We start from the raw sequence: 21524 nt of genomic DNA, 5'->3' as shown, positions 1-21524 counted from the left end.
TCCTGTATCACATCATTATGTCATTATGATCAAATTTACTTGTTGTATTTTTTATACAGTTGTAAATATCAATAAATAAAAAAAAATTAATATTAACCCAAAACTATACCATAAAAAATATTCTTCCCATTGTTACTATTATTATTATGTGTTATTTAATCAACATGTTCAATAACTTAATTTTTTTTTTTAATTTTCTAGATACAACGAAATGTTGTTGTTATCCCAAAAACTGTTACCAAATCAAGAATAGCTAGTAACTTTGACGTTTTTGACTTTACGATCTCTCCAGAAGATATGGAATTGTTAAATAGTTTAAATAAACCTGATGGTAGATATGTTCTTTTGGATGAGTAAGTAAATTATGTACAAGTTATTATTTTAAAGTGCCTTTTCCATTTATGTAATGATCCTTGTTTGTCTGTTACAGCTGTGTAGGGCATCCAGATTATCCTTTCAATGAAGAGTTTTAATAATAATTTCTTTACTTATTTTTATTATGTAAACTGACTAATTCAGTATAAAATATTTTGTTTAAATAAAACTTTATTGATATAATCAAAATAGTGTTTGTTTTATTTCAAGTTTATTGATTCAAAGCCAAAATTTTACTTTAAGAGAAAATTTATTGGACATTGGGAGAAATATATTGAAGCTAACAGGAGTTATTTTGAACAATAATAATATCGTTGAAGTTAATTTAAGTAATGTCTTTTTTCTTTCATTTTCCTCATGCCACAGGAACTGTCATTTCATTGTTCTAACCAAATATATTAGTGTATTATACAATAACACTCCCACACTGCTTAAAAATTGTAACTACTACTTCTCAAATCCTCGACCCTTTAACACAAATTCACCATAACTTCCCCTAACCTTATCATCACATAAATCTGTTTAAACATTCTTTCTTTTTGATAATTCCTCCATTCTAGCTACAGTTAACTTTGCATAAAAACCTCTTTACGGCACTTGTTCATTCGGCAACTTGAATTAAAATAAAGAAAAATAATACTTTTTGATGTCAGGGTGAAAAATGGTGTATGAAGGAGATGGTTGAGGAGCACTAATCCATCAGCCACCGGACCAGACTGTCTGATTTTAGGGAATCTCTGGACTACAGGGAGGTAATATAAAAATGCAAATTGCATTGTACTATATCAAAACTTTAATAACAACTGATATGAAATCACAATATATTTTGTTTTATATTGGTACTTTCTACATCAAATGTACTATATAAAGAAATACTTAAATGACTACTAAAAATAAGAGGTTTAAAGTAACCATTCATAATTTTTTATTTTAAACACATCACTTACTGCCAGTTCTTGAAGATTTTAATTCAAATTTTGTCAAACTCAATTCCTTTCTCCTTAGCCCACCATAATATGTTCCAGCATCATAATCCTTATCCATGTGGATCAGACAAGTGGTTTTGAATAGAGCGAGTCTATTTTAATATGCTATTCTTTATCTGTTTAATAATTTTTTTTTTAATTGTGTTTTACTATTGATGTGAAATGGCTATTTCTATCACGTTCTGACCTATTTTCTGTTCTGACAAAGCTTGAGTCAACTTACTTAAGAAACTTATAAGGTCTGTGATCGAATCTTGCAATAATATTGTAACTGTTATTTTAACAATTACTATTTCAATTAATTAATGTGTAGCAAGTTTAAATATAATTATTATACATATTGAAATATATTACCCCTTGAAATGGTAGAAGTTGATAGGTTATATTTTTCTTAGAGAGAGCATGGCTCAGTTTTGAGTGCTGGAAATATTTAATTTTTATCCAACTAAACAAATCCACTAAAACTTGAGTGAATGTAAATGAATATACTGTGCAAAAAATAGGAGTTCCGCTAGTATTAATATGATCACACATCATTATTGTACAGTATTATTCATTTATCATCCTGTTTTTCCATAAGACAAGATTCCTTGACTAGATCATGCCAGGGAAGATTCTTGTACTGTTCAGGAGTAGGTATTATAATTTTTTTAACAAATAGCTTCAAGAGTTTTGTTGTTGTCTTTGAGGGCATCAATCTAAAACAGAAGAAATAAAAAATCAATGTAAATAATAGAGGGATTTCTCATATTGTAAACTTAATAGAAGAACGAGAACTATTTCCATTGTTTGAGTAAGACAGAAAAACATCAGCATTAGCTGGTCGGTTGGACTTAAATTGTTTATTTCTCTAATACAGAAGTCAGTAGCTTCCCACTAACAGTGCCAGAAGAATGTCGGTTACCTCCATCATATTTTTTTGCTTCTCGTTTCATTTTATACAGAAATTAAATTATCTGTTCCAGACCTAAGATTACTCACTTCAAGGCCAACAACCTAAGTGATCCCTTCAAGCTTAGGAAGAAAAATTCAAATAAGGGTCTTAACCTTAAACAGTTTGTTTTAAGCTATCTTTATTATTCTCAGATCTAAAATATAACTTTGATGATTTCAAGGTTTAAATAGATATGAGAATTTTATTTTAAACTATTATACATTATTGACTCTTATCTCAGGGCGGGTTTTCCAGACGATTGGAACACAATGACACTTAACTACATTAATAGCTACTTTTATAAATATACTTAAATCCTATGTTGAGCAAAACTAACCAATTATCTAATCTTCTTTGATGACTGATGATTCTTGATGTATTCATTCTAAAGATGCTATCACTGCTAGTAAACAAAGAATGGTCAGCACTACCTGCTTCCTGGAGGTGTCCTCTATCCCGCCATTCCAATACCCAAAAGTCCTCTTCTTTTGTCTCTTCCCAACCCTTGATGGTCGATGCAAAACATCTATTGTAGCACAACCACTCTAATTCACTTGTGATGATTCATGAGGTAAATTGGTAAAACTTCATTGACAATTCTTACCATCTTCTATTTCTTCTGGGATTAATTTTTACTATAATCTTGGTAGAGAAACAGTCAACTAATGAAAAACTTCAATCTACCTACTCAGCATAGCAGTAATTCAACAGACTGTAGGACATGTGAAGCTATCTTGAAATATTTGAAACGAGTTTGTTTTGGTCTCCATGGCTTCTGAATGATGAAATTGGTTAGTCTGGTTTTTGGTTTAGTAAAACAAGTGGACAATATTGAATTTTGATATTAGTTTTTAACTATTAGTTTTTATTTAAGTATTTTTTGTAATTCTCCAATACCTTTTATAACTTACTTTGGCTTTTCAAGAGTATATAACACATCTATATTACTACTCTTATTTCTGGAATTGTTTTCAACCTGGAAAAAAATATTTCTGTTTATCTTCTGAAGTTAATTATTGAATACTTTCATTTTTTATTCATCTATTTTTTATTACTAGTAAAAATTTGAAGTAGTTAATAATTTCAAATAAAAAAATTTAAGATACTTTGAAGGAAGATTTTATTTAAAAAAAAAAAAAACAATAAACATTTAAGACTTGTCAGACCATTCCAATGAGAATATAGCAGTATATAACAACAAATATTTCCTGGTTAATATGATAACTTGGAGCCCCACGAACTACTGCTGTGATCAGGCAAACATTAGTATATTAATATCTGTAATATTTCCTGTATATACTTTAATTTAACTCATGTAACAACCATATAATATGTTGTAAGATTCTTAAATGTATTATTTGAATCAATAAAGATTACTATAAAATCTTCTGATACACTAAGAGCTAACAACTTAGCATCTCTAGATGGCTTTTAACAGCCCAGAGAGTTGATAAAGCACAAATTGTCCAAATCAATTACACTCTTTAACTCCTTTCTTCTCTTAGACCCCCCCTCTCCCCTACTATTTTTTTGACTTCTGACTGTTTTTTTTTTTTTATTATTTTTCTATCATCTTTCATCTATAACTATTGATTGTTTTATTTTTCTCTTATGTTTAATCAATATAAGGAGGCCCTTCACCTCCAAATATTTCTAGTAGAATTCATATGGAACAGACATGGATAAGTATTTCACCGTATAACTTCAAGTACCATTGGTAGAAAAAGGTAATATCCAATCTGAATTATGCAAATGTATGTAATGCAACCTATTAATTTAATGACCTTTTTTTCTAATTTTAGAGGGATCAAAAAAAAAAAATCAATTATACTAGTCAATAAAACGAGGTGTGCCCCAACACCTCACACAACTCAGAAATGAACCACCAGCACAATTTAATTATAAAATCACAGCACAATAAAATCAGTCATTCCTTAGAATGGAGTTTGGCTCTAGTAAAAGGAACTCGTGCAGATAAACAATACATTTATATTACACCTCTTTTAAATTTTTTTTTTCTAGGAGTTTGGAAAAAAAATCAATTATAAAAAGCGGCACTTCCAGTTGGTCAATTTTAATGAAAATGTTACTGTACATATTAACAAAATTAATTAATGTATATTTTTACAAAAATAAATTAATAAATGCTCTATAATATTATTGACCAATGATACTATTCATATCACTTACTCGTTCACTAAAAGAAGTGGATACTTCATGATGGAAGGCACAAGCACTTCGTCATAATTGTAGTGAATAGCCTTCATTGTTGCTTCCACTACATGACTCATTTCAACGACTATATTTAGGCTGGAACATATTCATATTTTAAAGCAATATTTTTTTTTTGAGAATTAAGCACAAATAATTCACATATAGAAATAAATATCAAAATGTTCCAATGGAAAATAAAACAGATACTAAGTTTTAATTAAGGAACATGGCCTATGGTTTATTTTCCCATTTACACTTTTTTTTTTACTGTTGTTAATAATTAAACAGGAAATTATTAAAAAAATAAAGAGTTGTTATGAACATAGGTCTGATCTCTGCAATAAATTCTCTTAAATTACAAGACTGGTTACATTTTGTTTTACTAAATATCAGAGTGAAAAGGAATTCATTGTTGAAAGAATACTTTTATAAATCATTGATTGTGTCATAGTTTGTCATTTAAAAAATATAACCTAGTATTAGTTACCTTTTTGAATGTTAAAAATTAACAAGTTAGAATTTCTTTCAGAAAAATTTTGAAATGTGTATAAATGAATGTCCAAAGGGATTAATATTTCATTATATCGATATCTGCCTTGGTTTTATTGTAAAAATTTAACTAGAGGCCATGGATAAATCACTACCTGAACAATAAGTTTTATAATAACATGTTCCTTAATAATATTAAATTTAGTTTCATAACTTACTTAAGATGTGCGCTTGATGTGTAATCTTCAGACGTATTGATAATTGATGGATGCACATTTGTCACAACTATGTTGTTGTCCTCATTTTCGAGTTGTAGTTCAGCACGTATGCAATTACCTATGTCTTGAACAGGTAAATAAAAAAGAAAGAAGTTATAATATTTCTTACATATTATAGATGGTGAATATTAAGTTTAATACAATCGCAAGGGTAATGTATTACTGGAAGTTATTGATTACCTTAGCTTATTCCATACTGTTTGATTATACCAATGAGGTGAGATTGTGCCATGTGGGATGATAATAGACCAAGACAGAATTCAGCAAATAAGTGCTCTCAGGCAGCTTTTGATCAGAGCTATTACATTTGTCGTATAGCACAGTCCATTTGTATGTTTGCGCAAATCTATAAGTGTAATCACAATCCTCTAATATCTTCCATAAGACTTGCAATTATTTTAGCAATTCTCTGTCATCACTTTTTTGCAGCTTGTGAAACATGAAGGATTAATGTTATGCGCTGTTAAGTAATATATTTCTATTAATCTATTACAACAAATATTATCTGTGGGGTTTTATTATTATTCCTTTTTGTCTGTCATGTTATCACTGTAATTTAAAAATAGGTTTACTTCATGTAGTGAGACTGTGTTACCTTTGTTTTGTTATTTTGTGTACTATCAGTGTCTTACCAACCATTTGGGGCCAGGGCAGATTTATTTTTTGGAACCCTACTTACAAAAAAAAATTTCCATTTTTAATGAAAAAAAAAAAAGGTGAGTTTGTCTGATAAAGAAACATGTAGTTTTTTACAGAACAATTATTTAAAAAAAATTGAAAAACATTTAGAGAAATAATTTAAAAATAAAAGATTCAAAATGAGTTGGGAGTAGCCTTGCTTTAAACAGGTATTACTATATCAATATAAAACACAGTTACAATGTAATTAGTAATGAGAAAAATGGTTTATTAGGCAGTATCCCAAAGTGATATAGTAATTATTGTAAATTTTATTTTAAAAAAGAAAAGGTATTAGAATATGTGATAATTGAATTGAGGGCAACTAAAAAGGTGAAAAATGGTGGTCTGATCTCACACCACTTGATGAGTGTAATAAAATATTACTAATCACTAAAAAATTGTTCGTGCTTAGGAACAGAAAGCTGAAATGATGATGAAGTACCATCATTCTGAACTAAATTCATTTGAATATAAAAAACCTCAAAACTGGCACAATCTCATCATATTTTAGGGCATATGGTACATTAAAGGAATGTATAATATACTAGAATGGGTTATATATTTTAATAAAAGTAGGTGCATTTTCAATTACTTGAATAAAGCTAATAAGGAAGCCATTGAAAAGTGTTCATTATAACTATTGACACCAACACACTATAATACAATGTTTATCTATAATTTATTTTAATTATTTAAATACGGATTTATGCTGTGTCAAAGCCTCCTACCTCACCTTTTCTGAATGTTCTCAATCACACCACGAGAAAGCTATATGCCACTTGGATTTTTCATTTTTCAATCGACTCTTGAGGAAGATGCTTGTTGTTGATTGACAATTGTTTATTGACAACTCTTTTTATTATGCTCATCAATGGTAAATCTCATAGATGGTGGATGTGAGATTTAACCGAGCTTCAGTAACACTTAATACTACAAGAAGCTGATGGCACAGTATTCATGCTTAATCATCTAGTTTATTCCTATCCAATAGCTGTGTGTACATTTTCTAGTTGCTGGATAAGCCCAAGGAGAATCCAAACTTAAGTGTCAATCTGTGGTTAATTGTTCCCTGTCTCCAAACTCAAATTTGGATCTGGGTGTTAGGAATGTAGTGTATAATTCATTAAACATTACCATTCCTGGTGGCACATAGATCTCTATTCTTTGTCTGACTCTTTCCTAAATTTCTAGATTATAGGGGTATTATTCTATTTCTGGTAGAATACAGAAATGTTCGGACTTACAAGCCAGAGCTGTTTTAGTTGCTCCATAAATCATAATTGGGGACATCACCATCTTTGAGGCAGATGATGAAATATTAACAATGTGTCCTTCGTTTCTTAATTTCATGGATGGCAGAACTGCATTAATCAGCTGAAAAAAAATAATATTCCCTTAATTTATTTATTTATTTAGAAGTTTTAATTCAAATGCTTTTATACACAATTATAAATATTCTTAAATCCTATGTTGAGCAAAACTAACCAATTATCTATTCTTCTTTGATGACTGATGATTCTTGATGTATTCTTCCTAAAGATGCTACTTCTGCTAGTAAACAAAGAATGGTCAGCACTACCTGCTTCCTGGAGGTGTCCTCTATCCCGCCATTCCAATACCCAAAAGTCCTCTTCTTTTGTCTCTTCCCAACCCTTGATGGTCGATGCAAAACATCTATTGTAGCACAACCACTCTAATTCACTTGTGATGATTCATGAGGTAAATTGGTAAAACTTCATTGACAATTCTTACCATCTTCCATTTCTTCTGGGATTAATTTTTGCTATAATCTTGGTAGAGAAACAGTCAACTAATGAAAAACTTCAATCTACCTACTCAGCATAGCAGTAATTTAACAGACTGTAGGACGGGTGAAGCCATCTTGAAATATTTAAAACGAGTTTGTTTTGATCTCCATGGCTTCTGAATAATGAAAATGGTTAGTCTGCTTTTTGGTTTAGTAAAACAAGTGAACAATATTGCATGTTGATAGATAAAATAAGACTATTAGTTTTTATTTAAGTATTATTTATTATTCTCTAATACCTTTTATAACTTAATATGTTAAATATTATTTATTTAAATCTTTGGCTTTTCAAGAGTATATAACACATCTATATTACTACTCTTATTTCTGGAATTGTTTTCAACCTGGAAAAAAATATTTCTGTTTATCTTCTTAAGTTAATTATTGAATACTTTCATAGTTTATATTCATCTATTTTTTATTACTAGTAAAAATTTGAAGTAGTTATTGATTTGAAATAAAAAAATTAAAAATATTGAAGGAAGATTTTCTTTAAAAAAAAAAACAACAAACATTTAAGACTTGCCAGACCATTCTAATGAGAATATAGAAGTACATAAGAACAAATATTTCCTGGGTAATATTATAACTTAGAGCCCCACGAACTACTAAAAAACGAAAAAAATAATATTCTCTTAATTTACTTATTTATTAACAAGTTTTAATTCAAATGTTTTTATACACAATTTATGTGTTTTACTATATGTTTTTCATATCTTTTTTATTTTATGTATCCTTAATTCGTTTTTTTTTCTTGTTATATTTTTCCTTTTTCTTTTCTTTATATTTACCTATCATTATTCATTTTCGTTTATATTTCTTTTTTATGTTTGTGCATCTTTTTTTATCAACCTATTTCATTATAATTTTATTACTATCATTTCTATCATTATCATTTCAAATAAAGATGGCTTAAAAGCTTAGCCAAAACCTTTGCTTTTGTATAATTTAGATATTCTCTGGAGTCAAAGTTGGTGGATATTACCAAAATTAATTGTATGTTAATGATATCGCATGTTTGAATAAATGGAGTGGACTGTATTTAATGAGTTTTATAATAATGATAATATTGAAATGAAGAATGGTGATATAGGGAGATATGCCTGTATTCTTGATTGAATAATAAGACACATGGCTGTGTAGGGGTTTGCCAAAAGGTTGTACAATGTGGTTTAGTATTTTATTTTGATTGTAGATCGTGACAGGGCTATTTGAAATTATAAATGGTATTACATATAATAATAGATGCTGTAGTTTACTTCTGTTGAAGTTATTTTAGATTAATCGGTGAGCTATTGAGATCTTGAAAGTGCATATTATTGTTCTCTTCCTGTGTCATCTTCCCTCTTTCATCCTGCTTCTGTCCCTTCGCCTGAGTGGGATGTAGCTTATCCACTCATGGTGAATTGTTTATCTCTGACAAAAATAATGTGGCACTTGAAATGCTGTTCACTCTTCAGATGAAGGGACCAAGATGGCTCCCAAAGCCTACTGCTTCATATAGCTGCCACTAGATGACAGTGTCTCGAGTTTCTATTCAAATGTGAGGGGGGCACCCTCCTCTAACAATTAAGCTAAATTAAGCTGGGCTAATTTATAGGAAACTAAATGTGGGGTACATGTTAACAGGATGTGTTTTTAAATATGGTTTCAAGATTAGAGGCCTTTTAATATATAAGGTACTCTATCAGCATGTACAGAATTTGTTATCATAATATAAAAATGTTAACATAATAAATAACCTTGAATTGTGAAAATAATTTAATGTGACAATCACCTAGAAATGATTGATTTGCATCTTAACACAAAAAATAATGCATACATGCATGAGGGGGCACTAGAGAAATAATGGAATAATATAAGTTTATAATTTCTAAACCCATGTATAGGAAATAGTAAAAACGATTGATGTTTAAAGTAAGATAGTAAATTCACACCCTAAGTACGTGTAATAAAGCAAATTCAGAGGAAATAACTAAACGAATGAAAGTACAAAACAAAGGTTTCACTTCCTAGTAAATCTATGGCGATTAAAGAAATTTATGACCTTATGAAGAAAAAAGGAGGAAAGAAAAAAAATAATGCATAGGGGGCACCCTCCTCAAGCAGCTTTAATAATGAAATAGTAGCTCCAATAAGGTCAGCCTAAATACAATAGCTAAATAAAGAAATGCTAAAGGAATAAATACACTAAAACAATAATTCATTTATTTTATTATTATTATATTGTAATTATTATTATATTGTAATTTTAACTCTCCCCATGAAATAACCTGGTTTAACATCACTCCTAGAATGAAATTTATTTTGGAGTCAATGCTACTAGATATTTTTGAAAAATGTGTAATTAGAATAATATAATGTTTTGTTTTTTTCCTAATTTTTCTTTTCTTAAAGGTCTAAGTACCACGTAAGATTAGTATTTTCATAGAGTAGAATTGGGCAAACATCAACCAATTTCTGTAATTTGAAATTGTAGAATTACATTTAAATTTACAAGTGATTGAGGAGACCTAAACAACTCCTCTAAGTTTTGCGTGGACTGGTGGATATTGTATGGTATGGATATACAGGTGGATATGTTGAAGATATTGCAATTTTAGAAAAACAACAACATTGTTTCATGGAATTCCTATATGGAAATTCCTAACTAAGGTTTTTTTTCGGAAGAAAAATGAACATTAACTTTCTCCAGATAAAAATTAGTTTGTCCCACTTTGCTAGGTCAGTTTTTTTTTTTATTATTTCTTTATTTCCTCTTTCCCCAGGTTTTAGAGCAAAACAGGTGTGCTGCAGCAGTTTAACATGAAACATGTATCCATAGCATCGAACTACTGCTAACAAATAAATTTACAATATTTAAAATAAAAATGTTCAATTTTTGGCTGGTTCAGGTGGATATGATGGTATTTTCTTTGAAGATGATTGAAATGGATTGGCCCAATAATAGTTTTCCAACTGTATTCAATTTTTTTGTAATACAGGTAGATTTCATCAGTTACTAGCTGAGGGAAATCGTTCTCTATGAGGGTACAGAGCTGAGTTTCCCCTTAGTAATCTGACCTATAGTGCATCAAAAGTGGTGCAGTTTATGATGATGTTTATAGCAATCTCCAGAACACCACAACTAGAGCATAGAGAGTCGATATTCATCCCGTGGCCATGAAGGTTGGCTTGAAATCTCCCATCCCCAGTGAGGAATTGAGTGGGCCAGTAGCCTAGGAGGAACCACTTTGCTTCCTTACATGGCCGAACTGTGAGGAAATATTTCTTTAAGGTAGCACCTTTTGGGCTTATCAGCCAATAACGGTTCCGGTTTCCTGCCGGAGAATCGTTTTCCATTTGCTTGTGTTTTCGTCAATCCTGTCCTGAAGATTTATCAGGAGTCCTACAGAGCCTTTTCTCTCATGAATTAAAACTTCATTATTTCTTCCTGCAGAAGGAGGTCGAGATGTACCCCTTACACTAGGACTTGCACAGCCACATGTGAAACACTCCGGTATGCCTTGGTGACTTTAAGCAAAGCTGTCCATTGAATCATTTCTTCCCTATAAATAGCTAACTAGTTCCGCTGATCCCCAGGAGTAAGGCACACCCTCACCTCAATCCTTGGTTTTCTCCTCAGAGCTAGATTAGCTTGTAGTCCCCTTTCATGAAGTTCTTGCCACCCAATAACTTCGTTAGAATGAGCACTGTCATCCAAGCGAGCAGAACCTGACTTGGTCATACAGACGATTGCTGTTTTCACACCAATATCTGTTATGGATGGTAATCCATTGATGATATCTGATGGTAACTGCGGTCTTACCGGTCCTACTGATAGTGACGTACGTTGGCTTCGGATACTGGCTAGGCTAGGAAGGCAGGGATTTAAAAATCTCTGCCATGATATTGGGGTTTTCCCACAATGTACATATTAATTTGTTGCTAACCCTGTATGGTTTCTTTTTATTTTTTTTTTTTGGAGGAGGAGGGAGCATATTACAATTTTTTAATATTTGTATCTATTAATACTTACCCATGTTGGTCCGAAGACATTAGTGTTGAAGGAAGCTCTAATAAAGTCTTCTTGGATTCCAAATACGTTGCCCACTATAGCAGCATTGTTGATCAATAGGTAGATAGGCCCCAAATCTTTTTCTACTTGGCAGACGAGGTGATCAAGATCCTTTCTAAAAAAAACAATAACAGTATATGTATATATATATTGCCGTGTTACAGGGCTTCGGGGGTTTCTAAGCCCGACTAGGGGTTCCCCGTACAGGTATTATATTGAAATTTATTCATATATTCATGTATTTATATTATTTAGTTGTATTTATATTATGTATTATCTATTGGTTCCTGATGGGAACCGACTGAAAAAGTATGCGCTATATTTAATTCAAACACTGGACACCATCTGGACCCCCTCGCCATGGTATGCTAGATATGAATATCTATAATTAATCATTGGAGTTCCTTTCCAACGGTATCGTGTTCACCAATTTACTATGGTATTATATATGAGGTGACATGCAGGGATTCTTAATTATAAAGTAAAGTCTTTGTTACATATTTTATATTTACAATTATATATACATTACCAAGAATAATATTATGAGAGAGCATGGTAGACTTGTTTCCTTATACTTTAATTATTATATTATGAATTGAGAAGTACCAGTTGGGATCTATGATAGCTATATTGACTCTAAGTTATTAATTCTATTCTTGCCATTAAAATTACAACAGAAAAGGTCTTACTTGTTTTAATACGTCTGTCGGCTTGGCAGTTGTCGCGGAAGAGCGTCCATATCCTCTATGCTCCGCAGCCTCCCGACTGCCGCTGCTTAATCTCCGCGAGGTGTGACTTCCTTCTCTTGCCTCCAACTGGTCTTCCCCTGATCTTCCCTCAGATTGTCTTCAAGCGTCCATCTCTCCCAGACTGTCCTCAACTCTCCGACTCTCTCCGACTGTCTTCCTCCGTCTTACTCTCTCCGACTGTCTTCAACTCCCAAACTCCCTCCGACTGTCTTCCTCCGTCCGGCTCTCTCAGACTGTGTTCAACTGTGTTCCTCCTGCCCTTTTTGCTTATTTTCTCCCCTCTCTTTCTGACTCCTTCTTTTGATTTCTGTCTTTTGATTGGTTCTTCTATTTTCAGAGGGGGTGAGAAGAAAATGACCTTCGGCGAAAATCGGTCCTTTTCCTACCTTTCATGTTTAAATTAAGGCGGCCTTTTTCTTTGAAGAAAGCCGGCTTCTGGCGGCTTACTGTATTTTCCCCGAGGTTTTTTAGAGTGGCACCGTGTGAGATAAGGGCTGTTTATTTGTCTTCAATTAAGGCGGCTTTTTCTTTGACACTCGCTGTATTTTCCCTGAGGTGTTTAAAGTGGGCACGTGTAAGATAAGGGCTGTTTATTTGTTTATCTCTGCCTTCACGGTCAATTGTACCCAGGGGGTGCATACCCTCTGTTATATCTGTACATTTCTTTAGATGCTTCGCCGATGGGTTTCTGCCTAGGTCCGGCGGTATCTTTGGCATGCCGACAAAATAAATTAATTCAAGTTAAAAAATTCCATCTGGTGCCTCTCGTTTGTGCAAGGAATGTCTAAAAAACATCAAGAAGAAACAGAAAGAGAAACCTGGTCGGATTAAAGAAAAGTTATACAAATTGAAAGGTTTAAATGGTGACCCAGAAATTTGTGTCAACGATGAAGAAACATTAGAAGAAAAAAGTAAGAAATATACTGGTACTAAGAAGAAGAAAAAACGATGAAAAATGATTCAACGAATATTTTCAATCCTGCTGAATATTATAATTCTAATTGTGAAAAGTAAAGATGTAGTCGAAAGACGAAAAGTTCAAATCATCTACAAAAGGACAAAAGATCAGTTGGAGATGTTTGAATCAGGGACTCAGTGAAGTGATTGTGAAACATAAAATAAAAAAATTGTAACTTAAAAGTTTTTTTTGCAGAAAACTAATATTGTAATTTAAAAATGATTTTGATAATGCATGTAAAATGAAAATTCTGCTAATCCTGTTTTTTAAAAGAAAAATGATGTAAAACTAAATTTGAAAAAAAAAATTAATATTTAAGAGGGTGTGTTAAACTGTGATGTAAAAATTCATTTGTTATTGTATACATGTTGCTCTGTGGCAAACTATGAATATATCGACTGTTGAGCTAAAAGCGCTTGCAATGATTTTGTAACAGTAGTTGGAAGGTTGTCAAGCTTTGCTGTATATTGTGTTGGTTGTTCTCACTGCAGTAAGAACGTTTTATACTATCTAACCGTAACTAATAAAACAGTAAGAACAGTAAAAACATTTTATTTGTATCCAACATCCCCGCGTTCAACACCTACATCGTCAAGATAGTTCACCTTACCCCATACTGCAATATTATCTCTAAATCTGGAAAGTTTTCTATTGTGAAAGTGGATTTTTTTTCTATATCTTTATTGAAATTTACAACTGTATATAATAATACATTCAGTAGATGTATGTTTATAATGGAGTGATACAGGTCTGCAGAGATACTACCCGTTGGTAGCACTCTAATGAAGTTTTTGCTTTTTTTATTACAGTCATGTAGATCAGTAATATAAATAAGTGGAAGTTTAGACCGTTTGTCTAGTAAGTGCTGTCGAATAGTTGAAATCGACGTCCAGTTTCCTGTCTTTTCAGTCTTGTGTGAGAATTGCAGGTTAGTCGTTTGTCCAGATGTAGTCCAAAGTAGCGGATCTTTTCGACAGGAGTAGGAGCAATATTATTAAAGGATACTGTCGGTAGATTTACGACGAAGGGTTAAGATGATTTTATGGGATTTGTTGGTATTAATTTTAATCTTCCAATTACGACACCATTTTTCGAAGGCTGTGGTATGGGGTTTGGGATGCAATTAAAGGGTTATTATTCACTGCGAGCACACATGTGTCTAGGGCATAGGTGGTGAGGGTAGTGTTATGATTGGTTGGGATGTCAGCTATATATACTGTGTAGAGGATGGGACCTTGAGGAACACCAGTGGATTGAGAATAGATGGATGAATAGGAACCATTGCAGTTTACTTGGTATAACGTATCAGTGAGAAAGTATATAGGAGGTAGGAATTCACGGAGTTTGTAATGCAGTTCTGGGAGCCAGACTTGATCAAAAGTCTGTTCTACATCTAAAAAGACTCCCGCACAGTACATTCCGCGCTCCAAAGAAGACGAGACAACGTCCACCACACGATGACATTGTTGGATAGTAGAGTGGGATGTTCGAAATCCAAACTGGTAATAAGGGTTTATATGATTGGAATCTAGGATGGGGTATAGGCGTTTCAAAATGATTTTTTTGAGGATTTCATCCATGATCGGTAATAGAGAGATAGGGTGTTAGGAGGATGGGTACTCTGCGGTTCTCTTGAGGTTTGGGTAGTACTTTAACTATAGATAATTTCCATGGGTCAGGAAAATATGTGGAATGCATTACGTAGTTGTGTATGTAGGTGAGGTACACGATGGCTTTCTGAGGAAGAAGTATTAGGATGTGGGATGTTTTAGGTCATATCCAGGAGCTTTCTACTTACTTCTACCTTTTTGAGGGATGTAGGCCAATACGTAGGATTTTTGGGTGAGATTATGAAATAGGTATTGGAGTTGGAAAGACGGGATATGATGTTACCACGGGAGTTAGATGTGCGGCATCCTCATCGTTGGTGTCTAGCATTATAGTCAATGATATCTCCAGCAATGAAGCGTGGTCCGAGGGTTCGGAATAAGGAATCAAGGAGATTATAAGAAAGGTTATTACCAGCAGGACAATATACAGCTGAAAAGGTAACATAGAAAGGGCGACTCGAAATGATAAACGAGGTGGATTGTATAGTATCAGTTTGATTGGAAGGGAATGGGATAAGGATGCAAGAATCAGTATGGGAAGTGTTGTCAAACTCATCTATAAGTTATATAGTCTCTTATATAAAAGTGGGTCCTTTGTGAAATGAGTTTCAGTTAGTAGGGCTATGTCAATGTGTTGGTCATGCAGGAATAAGTTGAGTTCATCACGGTAGGCCATTAGCATTCCATAACAGGATAGCTAGGGTCTTTGTCTCATCGTGCGAAATTAAGCGGGATTTCGGATAGGATTATTGCGAGAAGGTTGATAAGGAGTTTGATAGCCTCTTGAAGATTTGTTAAGAAGGATGAAAGGATTGAAGTTTTATCGATTGCATTTTGATAATGAGGGTATGAATCAGGGGCTTGAGATGAACACCTTAGTGACTAGAAGTAATGCGTGACTCGTGATATATTCGAAACTGGGGTATGAGGAGCTGTGTTTGTTTTAAATGGTACAAGGGACGGGCAGTTTATCGGATGGACGAGATGGAAATGGGAGTGGATGTTGTAGTAATTGTATAATGTGGTAAGGGTAGACGATGGGGAGGATTTTGATGACGTGCAGGTTGAGGTTGAGGATGAGAGGGGCTGTTGTCTCTTGATGGTGATCTCGGAGTATGTCCGGGTTGAGTCTTCAGTTCGACCCAGTGTTTTTGAATTAGTTTCAATGAAATGAGCTGTTTTCTCCAAGTTCTGGAAAAATTTTACAAATTTTATAGTCTTTGGATTCGAACTAACGACCAATAGAAAGTGGAGTACACAGCACCTTTATCGTGAAATTTACAGTATTAGGACCCCGTACGGAGAATTGGTCTTGTTTGATCAACTAATGTCAATTATAATTTGCCAAATTTTTATAAATAGGTAGACAATTCTACTGAATGAGAATATAAAAGTGTTTAATTATTTAATAACTCATGCTGTACATAGTCTGAGAGCAAGGTTAGAGCTATAACCCATATGACACAAAAACAATCACAGAGCGAAGTGGATAGGGAACTACATTTGCGGCCATGACACATAAGACTAGGTTAAAATATTAAAAGGAAATCTTTAATAAACTGGCATGAAAACAACTAAACCTGCGCCATGCCGGTGAAACCTTCCGTGATTAAAATGGAGTTGGTTTTGAAAAAAATAAATAAACATAATAAAAGACCTGGAAGCGAAAGTCGACGAAGAAGCCCGCATCCTCTTAGAACGTACGGCCGAATGTAGGGCTAAAGAAAGAGAAAAGGGGAATGAGGACCGAAGAGCAGTGGAGGAACCGAAGACGATGGGAGCTGGGCCTTCAGTGCCTTCATTCCGGTGAAGGAGAGGAGAAAATATGAGGGCGCGGAACTGGCCCCAAAAAGGATTACAGGGGAGCCTTACTGTGGCACGCAGGCCTCGGATAGCTTTGGGACAAAATACATGTATAGGCTTCCAAGGAAGGATAAGACACTCCCGCGAGGGGCGGGCTCACAACTACATGGGTGCTTGAGGTGCGGTGGAGGAGGAAGGCGGTGCCCCAGAAGTAGAAAAGGGCTTTGTGACCCGATCGGCGAACTGGAGAGCGTTTTCCAGCGAATTGGAGGGAATACTGGCTGACAGAGAATGGAAGGAGATGACCCCGATAGATGAGGAGCCCGAGATTGACCGCAGAGTGGCAATGCTTACGGGCGCCATCACTGAAACGGCGATTATTACCCTCCAACGCTGAAGGGCGAGAGTACGTCCGGTTCCATGGGGGACACCGGCATAACGCAGTTAAAAAAAGAATACTACAGGACCAGGCATATGTACCAGGAGTGCAGAAACGACGAGAGGAGGCCTGCACTTCGAGAAGAATCCAAGCATAGGTATAAGGTATACAGAAATGGGGTGCGTTGCCAGAAGAAGAAGTCTGCACCACAGTAAACAATTGAATAAAAAAAAAAAAAAGAATTGGTGATCTTTGGGAGCAGTAGCATGCGCAAACCCCAGCGCGCAATACCCCACTGCTCCCGCACCTCGTATGCCAGAAATGGCCAGGGAGGGGGATATTAAAAAAAAAAATGCTTCAGTTTGAACGCAATTTTCACGGGGAAGAAGCTGCTTCTGCTCCTAACCGCTTGGCAGTATGATGCAGTGTATCGAGAACATGCCCGAAATGGAAAAAAAGGCATTTCAGAAAAATGCGGATGGAGCTGGTTTTGAAGCTACACGCCTCACACATATGATATATAATTAATATACAGTTTTTAATTTATATTGTGAATTTTCATGCATACTTTTTTTAATACCATTATGATAAATTATTAATAATTTATATTAATCATATCATACTAGTACAATGGTATTCACTTGATGGCTACGTTGACTGTGTATGGCACTGCCTTGGCTCCCATCTCCATGATCATCGTGGCTGTGGTTTTGTTGTTAGGTTCGTTAATGTCGAAACAGGCGATGACAGCTCCCTCTTTCGCCAAAGCCAGGCAGAACTCCCGCCCAAGCCCGCGGCCTGCTCCTGTCACCTATGCAGAGGTATTTGTTTATTTGGATGAACACTACCTAGTCAAACAGTATATATATACAGTAGCTGTGGGTCAACTAGCAATTGAGCAGTGTTTCATCAACAAATCACCAATTAAAATTAATTGTATTTTATTTGTGCAATTTCAAATTAAATTAATTGTAACTGATTGTATGATAGCCGGGTTAAAAAAAAAAGTTATTTCATCCCAGTTTTTGATTAATTTTATGAAAACTATGTATAATTAACAGTCTGAATTGATGAGTCTGCCAAGTAAAGTTAAGAGGAATAAAAAATGACGGCTGTTTAAAGCATTAAAAAAAAAAAAATCATTCGGAGCTATAAATCTTTAAAATTACCAACAACTCTAGAAAACCTACGAGGACATCATTGGAAGTAAAGTAAATTTGCTAAAATACGGGCCCTAATTGAGTTATTTATGTTCATAAAAAGTGCCCTGAAAAATCAATAGTTAGTGAAATTATTTTGAAAAATCTATATCCTAGAAACCATTCGACGTAAAGATGTCCATTACCATTCAAATTAAAGCTAGTTTAATGCCCTATAAAGGAGGCAATGTCGTTTATCTTTGTAGGAATAGTAGTTTTCATGATATTCGACTATATAAATTCACAAAATGTTGATTTATCGTTGTTCGGGAAAATATTTTTATGTGTGAAAAATTCAGGATCATAAGACGTACAGATGACTAGCAGCATTAATATTAAAATTATTTAAATGTACTATAAATTAGTTTATGTTTATCTTTGTAGGAGTTTATGTCTATGATGTATGTAGATGTTTATGATATATTCAAAAACTTTATCCTAATAACTAGAAATTAACATTTCGCGAATGTAGTTTGTTAGTCGCATTAATTTGAGTTCTAATACACATCTGTACATCGAATAGTTTTGATTATATGAGATATAGATTTCTTAAAATAAATTCGCAAAATACTGATTTTTCAGTGCAGTTTTTAATGAAATGTTGCTATTTAAAAAGCTATATCTCGGGAACTATTGAACCTATATAGCTCTATTAGGGCTCATGTTTTAGCAAATTTACTTTACTTTTAATGATGATCACTCACGTTTTCTAGTGTGTGGATAATTGTAAAGATAAATGAATTTTGTTTTTTTTAAGTTTTAGAACAGTCCCTATTTTTTTACATCCCCTATATATAATTCGCAGACTCATCAATTTTGGTTAGTAGTGATAGATAGTTTTCATTAAAGTAATCAAAAATTGGGGTGAAATAACTGCCATTTTTCTGCTCTTGGGCTCTTGTAGTATGACAGCAATACTCACCAAACACACTTTGCCCTTGAGTGACTTCGGTTCTCGTCTAAAAGTCAGTCCCCAAAGGAAGGATCCTACGGCTGCTCCTATCTCCTGGGCTATGAATAAACATAAATAAAGAATCCAAAATATGACAATGAGAATGTGATTTTTCTTGATCTTTGCTGGCTCCTTTAGCTCTCTCTTGCTAGTGGGCCCGTCTTCCAAACCTTCAGTCACTAACACCATTTTGTATTTTCTGCAAAAACAATGCAAAATATATTGGTAGGATCGCCGCCGAAAGAATTCGTATCTGGGGAATGTGGCCCAAACAGAGATCGTGTAAAACTCTCTAACTCTCTGTTGAGGTGAGGGGCTTTTCATGAATGAAAATACAAGTCTATTCCCAGATTAAAAAATAATCGCTGGGTCGGGCTTAAAATACACAGAAGACCTGAAAATAAAAACCTCACAAAAATCGAAGTAATGCAGAAAAATAAAAAAATAGAGAAAATATACTTCCAAATGATATACAAATTTAATAATACTAAAATGTAAACAAATAAAATAGAAATGACCCATAAACAATAAATAACCCCCTACACTCTTAGTATTAAGAAATTATGAATATATAAAAATTTAAAGGATATTATCCCTAATTAGAAAAATGAAATAATAAACAAAGAAATACTTACAAGATAACTCTATCTTAATTTATAATTTTATAAAATAGAAAGAAAAAGAAGAAAACATATAAAATAAATTGCTAATTTTCTATATTTAAAAATAAAAACAACGAAAACTGATTTGATCGAGATGCTAACATATGTATAAACATTGATTAATATTTATATAAAAGAAAACTCAGAGTCCACTAATCTTAAATCACTAAAGTCACTCACAGCAAGTTGGTTAATGGTCTGTGGAGGTGTCGTTCGTTGATGTTACCTCGATGTTCCAATATCGTGCTTATTTGTCGATATGCGAATTAAAGGATACTACATTGAATAAAACTTAAAAATTAACTTTTTATTGTAAAATAAAATGTTACATAAGCACTGAAACTAATTTCTTACAAAATAGGAAGAACTCAGCTGATGGCTGAGGACTTCATCTCTTTGGACTTGTAACTATTCTAATGATCTTCTGCCCATTAGCCAAAATATATTCATAAAAAGAAGTATAGGAAGGGGAGCCTTTGTCCAATCAAATTTGTGTGAGTGAGATGTGGGACAAATAGAATTCATCTAATTAGGTTTCTTTAAATTATAAGGTGGGGGCTTTAAGAAAGCCCAATAATACCATAGATTCAGGGGTGGAATAGTGGGGTTGAACAATAAAATCTAGGCAAGTAGAGGAATAAAGTTTCAGGAGATGTGGTCTGGAAATGGGGGTGTTAAGTTTTTAAAAATATGTCCCTTTCAGCATTGTATGAGAGATGTCAGTGTCAGGATGAATCACATTTTTGGTCCTGCCTGATGCTTTCCTTTTAGTAGTGATAAAGTAGAACCATAAGTTCCGGAGAACAACTATAGTTTATATAGTTTTAATGGCGTATCTACATGTTGGCCACTCGCGGGGAATCGAAGACTTGTACAAATGCTCGGTAAACAAAGGAACCGCCGAACGGACCATCCACATGTTTTTCAGAATGGCAAGCATGGCAGATGTACAAGTGGTTCAGCCATTGCACTTGGATTGTATTATTTTTATTTAAAAAAAAAAGTAAATGAAGGAGAATTAATACAAATAAACGAGATTAATTATAAAACTTATTATAACAAGTAGCAACAAACACTTTCAACCTAAACAGCTCTCAGTTGCAACGAAACAAAGAACAATGGTGTAGATGCTACACAAGCACTTTCACGAACCCCCGTTGATCTGTGTCCAAAAACCGACTCTCGACGGATCGGCAACAAACTTAGGCCTGTCAAGCCAAGCAACCCACCCACATGTGCGCATCCGCCATGGCTTGGTGATCATGTACAGGCATCTTAACAATAGCCGTTGAAGACTGATTGTTGTAGTAGTAGTAGTAGTAGTAGTAGTAGTAGTAGTAGTAGTAGTAGTAGTAGTAGTAGTAGTAGTAGTAGTAGTAGTAGTAGTAGTA

General features: G+C 33.6%; 2 protein-coding genes across 2 annotated transcripts in view; one reads left to right on the top strand and one right to left on the bottom strand.

Moving 5' to 3' along the window:
* The window catches only part of LOC106690780 (aldo-keto reductase family 1 member B1), a 12761-nt gene extending 12197 nt beyond the window's left edge, over positions 1-564 (top strand). Inside the window, exons 6-7 of the mRNA XM_014436329.3 lie at positions 202-353; positions 431-564. Coding sequence (XP_014291815.1) covers positions 202-353; positions 431-473 — 195 coding nt within the window. The 3' untranslated portion in view covers positions 474-564. The remainder of the gene's footprint in view (positions 1-201; positions 354-430) is intronic.
* Positions 565-1185: 621 nt separating this feature from the next.
* LOC106690779 (uncharacterized oxidoreductase YoxD) lies at positions 1186-20217 on the bottom strand. Its single transcript, XM_067050381.1, has 8 exons — positions 20107-20217; positions 19442-19670; positions 17962-18131; positions 11783-11936; positions 7202-7331; positions 5217-5340; positions 4486-4605; positions 1186-2059 (listed from the first exon to the last, which is right to left on the bottom strand). The coding sequence occupies exons 2-8, from the start codon at positions 19658-19660 to the stop codon at positions 1915-1917; spliced, it is 1062 nt and encodes a 353-aa protein (XP_066906482.1). The 5' UTR covers positions 19661-19670; positions 20107-20217; the 3' UTR covers positions 1186-1914.
* Positions 20218-21524: the final 1307 nt, after the last annotated feature.

The sequence above is a fragment of the Halyomorpha halys genome, unplaced genomic scaffold (genome assembly GCF_000696795.3).
Source record: "Halyomorpha halys isolate HHAL.00 unplaced genomic scaffold, Hhal_1.1 Scaffold1871.1, whole genome shotgun sequence".
Taxonomy (NCBI): Eukaryota; Metazoa; Arthropoda; class Insecta; order Hemiptera; family Pentatomidae; genus Halyomorpha; species Halyomorpha halys.
This window is presented reverse-complemented; position numbering and strand designations above follow the sequence as displayed.